Raw genomic sequence first — 11,549 nt, 5'->3', positions numbered from 1 at the left:
TAAGAGTGAGCTCTGGTTATTTTCGAGACTATTCAGCTCACGCCAGGAGGTTAGGACTGACAGAGGGTGGAGGAATCAGGCTCATGCAGTTTGCTGGAGGTGCCCAAGACTGCTTCCCTCCAGGAAACATGCCTGGGGACCGCAGGTGCAAAAGGCAACGTGCAACGACTCTCTTCCGCCACCTCGTGGTGAGTCGTGTGGGACCTGATTTCCCCAGTCTCCCCTGTAGTCCTGGGTTAGCAACCTTAGCAACACTATGAAACAACCCTGCTGATGGAGGAGGATCCAGCTGTCAAAACTTTGGAGGGACTGCTGTGGGCTCTCTGCTGTCAGGAGGAAAGGCAAGGATGGGATCGTGAGGGACAGTGTTCCCAGCCCGCCTTGGGGAGGCAAAGCCCCTCCTAGGTGACAGGATTTAGCGGTCTGTTTTTACTGCCAGATTAAAAGGTGGGTGCCGCCTGGTGTCTGTGGCTCACACCTGGAATCCTAGCTACTCAGGAGGCACAGGTCAGGAGAATCGAGGTTGAAAGCCAGCCAGGGCAAATAGTTCCAGAGAACCTACCACGAAAATACTTGTCACAGAAAAGGGCTGCTGTTGCAGCTCAAGTGGTAGACGGCCTGCCCAGCAAGCGTGAGGAAGTAAGTTCAAACCCCAGTAGCACCGTAAATGGATAAGTAAATAAACGCTCAACTTGTTAAAACTCATCATTTAACACCCGGATAACTGGTCTCCAGAACGTGTACCCGGGGACCAGAGAGCACAAACAGGTAAACACTCAGTGTACAGAGCAAGGCAATCTTGCCACTGCCCCTAGATGAACCCCAAAGACCAGGTATGCGGCACCTAATGACTCTAAATCAGCTGAGCGTCCCCAGGCTTCTCCACAATGTGTCGTACACAAGGCACCCTTCTTCTCTTCTCTTCTCTTCTCTTTTCTTTTTGTAAATAACAGCTGTGTATTGTTTAACACAATAAATTCGGGGCTAATGTGTGACAAAAATCGGTAACTAAACCATGCACGTCTGTCTAAAATTGATACAACTTCTTGGTAAACTAAGCCTTTCCTGCTGAGGTTACCTTCTAATCCCTAACACTGTTTTTTCTGAAGGATGTATTTGAATCTCTATCGGCTTTCTCTTGGTATTTCCCTGATACCTCTCTCTTCCTGGACTTCAGGCTGTTACACGTTCTTATCTAGTGTCTCATATGCACAGTATCTGTCTACATTTGCTTGCTGAAACCAGCCTACCGATGTGTATGTTTTTACTAGTGAAGTTAGTCTATTTACACTCTTGTCATTACCAGTGTTACTGACATACTTGAACCATTCTGCCGGCCTAAATTGTTTTAGGTTGGCCCACTTTTCCTGTATTTGCTCTTCTAACTTAAAAAATGCCATCTGCATCATCCCTGCCTCTCAAATAGAGAAAACACCATTAGCCCACGCTCATCTCACCCTCTCCTTTGCCCCAACCCCCGCCACATTATCTGGACTAGGTCAATGGGAAGAGGGCAGAGGAAGGGCGGCGGAAGGGGGGTGAATATGATGCACGCACTTCCCTCACGTGTATGAAAATGGAATGAGGAAACCCAATACATTTATTTTAAAGGGGGATAAAAAAGAATAATAGAGGGGGTGGATTTAATCAAGGCACCTTACATGCATGTATGAAAATATCACAAATACTCCCCTTTGTACAACTCATGCATGCTAATGAAGGAAAAAGCAGGGGTGCCAAGCATGGTAGTACACGGCTGTCATCCCTGCTACTCGGGTTCTGAGGCCACAGCAAAGGAGTTCACAGACAGCCTGTCTCCAAAAAACAGAAGTTACAAGAGGAGGGACTGTACAATAGGTGAATTGGGAAGAACTTTCCATTTGCTGACTATGTGGTCTGGCTCCTTTCCGTTTTCCTAAACTACTCTATTTCAGCCACACTGGCTTTCCTGTCTTAAAGTCCACTAACGTTGTGTTTTTAATTGCTGCTCTCTGCCTGAAATGCGGACTTTTCCCCACCGTCCGTGGCCAGGGAGGTGCCATGGCCAGCTGTGTGCGCTCACGAGAGCCACTTGCACCTCTTCTCAAAACCATGCTCAGTGTCTTCATGTAAGTTAATTTGAAAAGGGTCCTGTGAGAGCACCCTTATTTTCCCTGGTCCATTATCAAATAAGAGAGTTTTTAAAATATAAAGGTGACCACAAGGCAGAAATAGAGGGAACCTCCTTTATTCATCCAAAGGCAATATAGCCAAAAACTGACAGGGAAAGTTCAGCATTGTCTGCCCCTCGAGGCAAAAAGGAGGGAATGAGATGAAAAGTACAACAATAAGCCGAGGCAAAATCACAAACAACATAACCTCACATTGATGGAAGGTGACAAAACCTAGCCAGCCATAAGGCACAACTGCAAACTCTGAGTGCTATCATTATTTCCAATGTCAAAGAAAGGCAATACAATAGGCTGCTATCTGCTGGAATCTTACTCCAAAGCAGGGCCCATATGTCAACTCATTCCCTCTTAATGGTCACAGTATTTATTTGTGGGTGCTGTATGCTGCTCTTCATAGCAGTTAGGAATTGGTCACATCGTCCACGTGTCCAAAGTAGACCGTGTTAAAGAATCAAACGATGCAGATGCAAAAGCAGAGCGCCAAGGCTGCACCAAAGCCAGTGAGTGACTCTGGCATGTGCTGTGGCAGGAATCAAGAAAAGTGCTTGTCTCCATGGTTCAACATGGCATCTCTGCATTGCTCAGACAGTGAACTGAAGAGGCAGGAACGGGAAGAGGGTGTGTATTTCCTTTACAGGTCAGAACTTTATCTGTGCCAATAGTACAGAGCAGCAGAGCAGGTGTTACTGGCATGGGGGCCAGAGCTCTGAAAGGAACAGCACCGTGTGCATGCTTCTTACTTATGCCTAGAACGCAGCTGGCTCAGGACAAAATCATTGTCATTGGAACAGCTAATCAAAGGGTGCCCAGGCCCAGAAAATCAAGTCTAGGATGGTGGCAAGTGCAGGCGAATGCTCGAGAATTTATATGCCTTGGAAGGTGGGTTTTAAAAATAGCTAAGTGCAAAGCTCTTCTCTGCAATGAGCTCAAACAAATCTGCTCTGCCAAGACAGCCCACCGCAAGGGTGGGCTCTCAGGAGTTACTGTCACTCTGTGCAGAACCCAGGTACCTCGACGTGCTCAGGGAATTCTTCTCTAAAGTGTGCAGCTTGGTGTGCAATAAGGCCCGATTTCTTTCTGAAGCTTTTAGAACAGTGGCTACACTTGTATGGCTTCTCCCCTGTGTGGATTCTCACGTGAACCATCAGGCTGGATCTCTGCCTATATCTTTTCTCACAGTGATCACATGCAAATGGTTTCTCTTCAGTGTGTGTTTTCTGGTGTAGAATGAGAGCTGTCCAACTGCTAAAGCTTTTCTCACAACAGTAGCACCCGTAAGATTGTTCCCTTGTGTGAGTTTTCATGTGCTCCATCAGACTCGACTTATACAGAAACTTCCTCCTACACTGCACGCATTGGTACATTTTTTCAGAATGTCTTTTCTGGTGCATGGCAAGGTGTGCCCCGTGAGTGAATTGCTTCTTGCACTCAGCACATTCATAGGGCTTCTCCCCCTTGTGAATGAGCTGGTGGCGATAAAGTTCTGACCTGAGAAGGAACCTTTTCCCACACACGGAGCACTTGTAACCTAGCTCTCCTGAATGAGTTTTCAGGTGAACAGCAAGTTGGTGCCTATAAGGAAAACACTTTTCACACTGACCACAGTGGTAAGATTTCTCTCTGGGAACCTTTGGCATGAGGACTCTCAGGTTGAGAGACTCCTCCCAGTCGGAGCTCTCTCCTAGGTGGGACCCGGGCTTCATGCAACTGTCCACTAGCTCGTCAGGGGGCTCTTTGCAGATAGGCTCCAGCTGTTCGTATTCTGAGAGACAAAAACATGAATAACACTCCAGGTTTTTCTGCTTGGGCATTTTATTCATTGTCCCTCCCAGCACCAAAACCCCAAGAGAAGAAACAGAAATAGCAGGTCATCTTCTTCCAGGGAGATTAGACAGATGGCAAAGAAGAGTTACACTCTAGCTGGGCGGGGGGAGGGGGGAGGGAGCAAGGGGGAGCGGGGGTGGTGGAGGGGAGAAGGTGGAGACTCCCAAGAGACATCCCCACCCTCTCTACCCTGATGAAGGCGGGCATTAACTGTTCTTTCTTCCCTGGCATTCAGTAACCCCTCACCTACCTCTCTTGGAGCCCAACAGTTCCTCTCCTCCATGCTCCAGCAGGAAGCTCCAGTCAGGCTCCAGCATTTCAGGTCCTGGCCAGAGGGAAAGTGTGGGTGTGGTGGGGTGGGGGTGGGATCTGAGTCACTACAGACTGCCTCAGAATTCAAGATGCTTTCTTGGACATGTGCGCTCTCAGCACCTACGTCCTCCTCACTTAGAATTACTTCACCAAGAGCAAGGTAGGTTGAGGTGAGCAGAAACTAGCACTTGCATAAGCTGTGTCGGGAGAGCGCGTGGATTAAGAGTTGGGGAGGATATCTGACCATATCTGTTCTATTGGAAAATTCTTACATCCACTAGACAAGGCTCATTGTGTTTTAGAGCTTAGCTCCGGGGCACTGCTGTTAACATTTAATGTCACTGAGAGATCAGGTCCCTGTGCCCACTTCTGCTGTTGTGATGGAAGCCACCTGAGCAGTTGTTTCATACAGCGGCCTGAAAGCCCTCCTTGTCCTGGTCTAGGCAGACTGAGACTCTGTCACTCAAAAGGCCAGTGCCACCAACTCCAAATACCTTCACAACCAATTATTTGAAAATTAGCCCCCAAAGCAGATTTTGAGCTATTTGGAGCCTGCTTGCTTTGCATACCCTATAAAACTTTGCCCGATACCTGCTGGCTGTTGAAAGGCAAAGCCTTGAGGGAAAAAGAAACCCAAGGTGATAGTGTCTCCTGTCCCAGACAGTGACTATGACTACCCATCAGCCATTCCTGAGAAGATGAGAGGTGACCTCAGCTAGGCCCCTGTGACCCCTCCCTCAGCTGGAAGAACCCTTGCCTGGCTTCCTTCCTGACTCAGGACCTTCCCCATAAGCATACCTGATTGTCTGTCAACAAAGCTTGGTGAGGCACATCTGCCTCTTGGCCATGTCTTTTTTGGGAGGGGCAGCACTGGGGTTTGAACTCAGGGCCTCACACTTGCTAGGTAGGCGTTCTACAGTTTGGGCCACTCCCCCGGCTCATTGGCCAAGTCTTTTCCTTGTTCAGCCCCCACATCCTTCACCGTCTCACCCCGTGTGGGGAGGATGATATTTTGGTGATAAGAAAATGAGAAAGAAATGTGGGAATGGCTGAGTCCACAGGACAATCAACTGACCTAACAGTTCCAGATGGCATCAGTGCGTGGAACTCAAAATCTGAAAGAGCTCTACATCCATGTAGCAGGCCATTACTGGGTAGCATATGAAACTTGATATTTTTCCTGGCCTCTGTCTGTGCTTCACTCCCCTGAGCAAGCAGTAGTGCCAGTGTTCCACGGACCTCACAGCTTTGGACCTGCCTGGGTGGGTGTGTGTGCGGGGGCCGGGGTGGGGGCATTAGAGGTGCTGAGACACCATAGAAAGACCCTGTTAGGCTCTAGTTATGTGCAGGGTAGGGTGTTGTAAGCACTGTGTGGCCGAGTCTCAGGAAGAAGGTCAGCACACACTTCTGGACCTAGTGTGGGCTATACCTGGCTCATAATGGCACTGATGAGGCACAGAAAGTGGCAGAGACAGGATACTCAGTGCTACACAGCTTACATTTTAGGAGCAGTACTCCTGCTAGTTCTGACTATTGAGGTCTTAGTACCATCTCCCTCTAGCATCTACAAGTGTATGGTTTGAGTTCAGATGAGACAATACTTAAGCCTGTGTCAACCGCAAACCACTTTGCTCCGCGGAAACTGTCTTTCCAGGTCTCTGGGCAAGGACCTGTATGCTGTAGTCACCCCTTCTTGTTCATCACCCAACACCCAGTCAGTCCATCACACCTGCTAAACAACGTTTGAATCACCCCTTTCACCCCATCATCACCAACATGGCTCCAGTCCACCGCCCCCCCTCCACCCCCCCGCAAGGCAGCAAAGGGTCTTCTCTCTGTCTCCAGGGCCTATGCACTCAATGGTCCTCCTGCCCAGGGTCCTCTCCCCTCATCACTTGCACCACTCAGCAGGCTGAGTTCGTGCTGCAGGTGTTTGCTGAGATCCACTTCCCCGACAGGTCATCCCTCCCAGCTGGCCCCCCCATGCCCTCCTACACACCTTCCCCATCACATACGGGACAGGCTGTCCTGTGGACATATGTGAACCACCAGCCAGAGGGTGAGCTCCAGGAGGACTGGGGCTGCGTTTCTGCTGTGTTTACTGCCACATCCCCAGGGTCTACCACCTGACCTGGCTCTTGACACATCTGGTGATGCTGGTTGAATGGAGGTGCTAAGATGTGGAAGACACGTGGTTTCTAAGCCCTGGCCCTGTGCTACTTATGGACACATCAGGCACTTCCAGTGCATAACTTGGGTTGTTCTCAAGTTGTTTCCATTTTGTCTGTTGGACCCTTCTGTAGTTCCACCATGCGGTTGGTCAATGTGCCACAACATTCAAACTGTGCCTGCTGAAGTAAGGGATGGGGCTGCAGCCAGAATGGGGCCAATGTTCATGGGGGGTGAGGGGAGGGCTGGGGTAAGGGGCATGGTTTCTAACAATGTAGGAGAACCCCAAGGGGAAGGACACACAGGAGCACCCGGACTACAAGATCCAGCTACCCTTTCCCACTGGATTTGCTCCTTCCAGAACTCACCCTGTTGTGTCGGGAGCAATGACATTGAAACCTTTGTGTGTGTCGCACTCACCTAGAAAGCATGTTAGCCAAGCACCCTGGGTTGTACTAATGAGGAGGGCCTGCGTACCATAATTGGAAAAGCACTCTTCTAGGTGGGGAAATAATAAGATAGATACTTCCTTTACGCGCCGCAAGTAACAGAACCCTCTTTGAGGATCTGAAGACAGCGTATTACCCAAGTATTCAGCCCAAATGAGGTGCTCATGCCATAATAGCAGCTGTAGCCTTTGCGACCCACAATCACAGAACCCCCGAGTTCACTTGAGTTCTCAAGCAGGAAGAAAGAGCAGGAAGAAAACCCTCGCCTTACCAGGATCCAGAAAGGGCTTGCATTTGCCAGCAGCATGGTAGTTCAGCTCTTGCTGCCCTGACTGTGGGATCCACGCCTCTGCCCCCAAGGCCTCTTGGGCAGATCCCCTTAGCTGGAGTGCAGGTGACCGCGAGTGCCTGTGTGGTGGCATGAGTTCTGTTTGCACTGGTGGCAGTTCTTCAAAGAGCGTGTCATCTATGTCAATCTGGGAAAAAGGCCAGAACCCATCAGTCCAAAGTCCAGACACTCTGGAAGTAAACTGCCCACCCACGGTCCAATGAGCCACACGTGTAGCTTGAAATTGCCCAGTGGCCCCGAGAAGCAAGGCATAGAAAGAATGGAGTTTGGCCAACTGTAATAGTATGTCACCCTTATTCTCACATGTCCAAGACCCATGATTTCAACATGTGATCCATGCAAACAAGTACTAGCGAGGTCTTCCGCTGCTTTCCCCTTCATGCAAAGACGTTCACAGGCGGTGTGCTTTTGATACTCAGTGCAGATTTCAGAGTGCACTGGCCACACACTTCAAGCGCTCAAGAGCCAGGAGGGGCTCGTGGCTTCTGTACTGGACAGGGCATGTCTAGACCCTCAAAGGCAAAATCTTCTATAGTTAAAAACCAAGAGGACAGAGAAAGGAAGGGAAACAACTCATTCGTGCTACCCAAGGATGGCAGGAAAGGTTGGAAGCCTCCTGTCCAGGGCGTCACCTCCCCTGATGCCAACAGCTCCTGCAGAGTGTCCTGCCCCACTCCCCCATAACCAAGCGTCCCTTACACACAGCTGGAAGCACCTGCTTCCTCCTCCCAGAGACACTGTCCTGGGCCCAGCTGTGGCCTCTCCAGAGCGAGGCTTCACGCAGCTGTTCTGAACAGAGGACGGTGCCACGGCTCCCACGGGCCGTTTTGGAAATGCTGGCGCATGGTGCCAGTGCACTTTAGTGGGCCAGAGATGGGAGCGTCTCTCACAATGCAGAGCTGTCCCACGTCCCTACCCAACGTGGAGTTCTCCCTCAAACATCCACGTGGGTAACATGACCTTCGGAGAACCACATCCTGCAGATCAGTTACAGACAAAATACTTGGCACATTTTAGCGTGACTCTGATTTCTTGGGAATGCACTCCTGTGCAAAGCAGAGGAAGACTACGTGACTTATTGTTCCCATTTACCAAGACTTGTTTGCCACTTTGGGAAATCACATGACAAGCAGCAGTACTGCTCATAGCACTTGTGCCTCACTGTCTGAATTCCTAAGTGTCACATCACACTGAATCTAAGCACGGATGGAGGCATGTGACTGCTTCCTGATGTCATCCGGTGAGGGGAAGCCCAAACAAGTTTATGCAGAGGTGCACATTAGCAATAATCAACTGTGTTCCCTTCCTTTAGGTCCTCTCTAGACCCTGCTGGGCTCGGGGCTGGAAAGCAGTTTCGGGAAAGAGCCACATAGTAGTTTCCGATGTGTGGGCGGCATTCGCCCTGCCATCTCTTCTCCTTCCTCTCTTTTCTTAACCAACTCTGAAACGAGGTAAAACCCCTCACTCGTGCATTGGCAGGGCTCATGCACACGGGCCGAGCCTGGAACTGGCCTTCAGGCCGTCGAGCCAAATATGGATGGATTTGGTCGATGCATGCAGCTGAATTCTGCTATATGTGAATTTCATTTAACGATAGCAGAGGGGATAGGATCAGCCAGAGAGGGTTAAGAGCCAGTGAGCCAGCAGAAGGGAGAACTGAAAGGGCTGTGGAATGACACAGGCATAAAACATCTGGTCCATACCCAGCTGCCTCGGTGCCTCTTTGGGTCTAAGAACAAAGGCCCCAAACTCTTTTCTTACCTGGTACTCTGGTCTCTCATGTTCTCTCTGTAAGTCTTCTATGAGGGAAAAGAGTCTTTCTTTGTTCTCTGGGCAGTAAGTGCTCACCCTGGCCTCTAGGTGGGTGGGCAGAATAGTCAGGAATTGCTCCAACACGAGCAGCTCCAGGATTTGTTCCACAGAACGCATCCTTGGCTTCAGCCACTGACTGCAGAGCTCCGAGAGTTTTCTGAAAACTTCCCGAGGCCCAGCTTCTGCTATGTACTGGAACTGCCTGAAGCGCTGGCGGGAGGCTTCACTGTCTGCGTCGTCCCGGTGCAGAACGGGATCCCCTTTGCACAGGAAGGGGGCCAGGAGGGAGTAGTCCGCGGGGCTATCCATTGTGCCCGCTGGCTCCTTAGAGCTTATCTGGGGCCTGAGGCCTCAGATTCCAGGACGCTTCTCTGCGAACTCCTTCGGGGGAGCCACCTACAGCAGAGGAAAACGTGAGAAGTGAGGCATAGCGGTGGCGATGAGAAGACATACTCAGTGCCCTCAGGTTTTCAGAATCAAACCTTACCAAGCCCGAGGACATGGACTGACTCTCTTCCCAGATAAATACGCATACGAGTCCACCTCTGCGTTCAGCTTGCAAAAGTTTCCCATAATCTCCAAGCCCATCCACAGACCCTCTGGCACTGCGCCCTCCTCTCCAGCATGAGAGCCAACACCCCCATGTGGCCACTTCAGTGGGAATAATGAAAATCACCAATTGAGTTGCCGGCCACATTTTAGCTGCAGAGAGCTATCCAGCATTGGGCAGTTCTGCTCTAGAAGTGCACGGGCCCCAGGCTGGTAACCCCTGCAATTAAGGAGACTCCTACAGATGTGCAGGCCTTGAGCCCACTCCCAGTCTAACGAGGGCAATCTTGTGTTTCTGAATACCGGGAGACTGCACACACACTCTCACACACACACACACACACACACACACAGACACACAACACACACACACAGACACACACACGAGTAGGAACACTAAGGAGAGATTGTACTGCAGAACCTCAAAAGTTCTTCTAGCTTGCAGTCCCCCTTATAGCCAGGCCCTGCAGGGACAGCTAGTTCTCAATCCCTTGTCTTCTCATTGCAGAGTATGTGTGATCTTACTATTGACTCCATGCCCTGCTCCGCCATCCCCTCCCAACATAGCCTTCCAAGCAGCCCACCTATGAGGAAAACACACTGCACTGCCCAACGGGCCCTGGGAATTTGCTGTGCGTTCTTCCTGAAGGACGCTTATGGAGTTCCCGCCACGTGCCAGGTACAGTCCTAAGTGTCCTGCATAGATCAGTTCAGTTCGTCCTCACCGATGTTGGGAGCTGGGGAGTAGCGTGGCCTGCTGAATGCATAGGAGGGAAGGGAGGTTTAAGGCCTGGGGGGCGGGGGGGGGCGTGGAGCTCAGCTAAGCTGGCCACATTCCCAATGCCAGAAGGAAGTGACGATGAGGTTAGAATCTATGGTTTCCTGCATTTGAGAAGTCTAAATAACATGAAAATGTTCTTGTCACAATCTCTGAGGTCACGGACACGGTCACAGACACGGTCACAGACGCGTCTCCGCGGGTCTCAGGACTTGTACCTGCAGGTGTGCTATGGGTTGGCCTTCACTCTGTGTTTTCTGGGATTGATCCGGTACCTGCCCTCTTGTCTGAAGGAGGCCCTAAAAGAGAAATGTGTGTGATTCCCTTCCCACAGCAGACTCAATATTCACCGTCCCCATACCATTCCACCCAGTGCCTGTGTGCATAAAAGGAGGAGACTCAGGGCTTCGCGACTTCATCATCTGTTCTGTGCAGATCCAGTGGTGTGGAAACTGAGTGCCAAACAGCATTGTCCCTCCCTGCACAGAGGAAGTGCCCGACAGAATGAGGATCAGCCTGCTGTATGCGACCAACCTGGGGTTGAAAAAAGCTGAGGTGAAAACTGTATGGGGAACGGACATGGACAGAGTTTTTGTCGTCATTCCCTAAACAGTGTGGTATAACAACCATTTCCTTAGCATTTACATTGTATTAGATGCTATGGGTGCTCTAGACACGATTTGAAGTATGGGGGAGATGGAGAGATGGAGACGTGACTAGATTGTATTCAAATTCTAGGTCACACTATAGAAAGGTATTGAGTGAGTGGGTGTGCTAGGGTAATCCTCGAAAGGTTCGGTCACCAGTCCTCCTTGGGTAACAAGGGAGGACCGTCATTGCTGGCCATCACTGTGCCCCAGGAAGGTTCTAATGTCTTTAGCCAAGGCTCCCAAGCTTCAGGCTGGGGCCCTTCGAGTGTGGCTCACCCATGCACGTGCCCCGCCCTCCCCTAACTGACTGCGAAGCTTTCTCTAAGTCTACCAGGGAAGTGACCTCGGGGGATCCTCTCCAGGGGCTGGTCCCAATTCCAGTTCACCTGACCACTGGAGCGTGGTTTCTCCTGAAACCCTTGTGCAGTGTTCCCGCCCTCACAGGCCCTGGGCAGGCAGGCTGTTGGTTCCCCAGAAGAGGGCACT

The 11,549-nt window shown here is 50.6% G+C and overlaps 1 protein-coding gene across 1 annotated transcript; it reads right to left on the bottom strand.

Moving 5' to 3' along the window:
• Positions 1-345: 345 nt before the first annotated feature.
• Positions 346-9,395, bottom strand: LOC141419415 (zinc finger protein 449-like). The gene is made up of 4 exons (XM_074062209.1): positions 9,036-9,395; positions 7,197-7,401; positions 4,246-4,320; positions 346-3,933 (listed from the first exon to the last, which is right to left on the bottom strand). The coding sequence occupies exons 1-4, from the start codon at positions 9,393-9,395 to the stop codon at positions 3,158-3,160; spliced, it is 1,416 nt and encodes a 471-aa protein (XP_073918310.1). The 3' UTR covers positions 346-3,157.
• Between the last annotated feature and the right edge of the window lie 2,154 nt (positions 9,396-11,549).

Source organism: Castor canadensis, chromosome X, assembly GCF_047511655.1.
Source record: "Castor canadensis chromosome X, mCasCan1.hap1v2, whole genome shotgun sequence".
NCBI classification, from domain to species: Eukaryota; Metazoa; Chordata; class Mammalia; order Rodentia; family Castoridae; genus Castor; species Castor canadensis.
The sequence above is the reverse complement of the archived record's forward strand: the minus strand, read 5'-3'. Positions and strand labels throughout refer to the sequence as shown.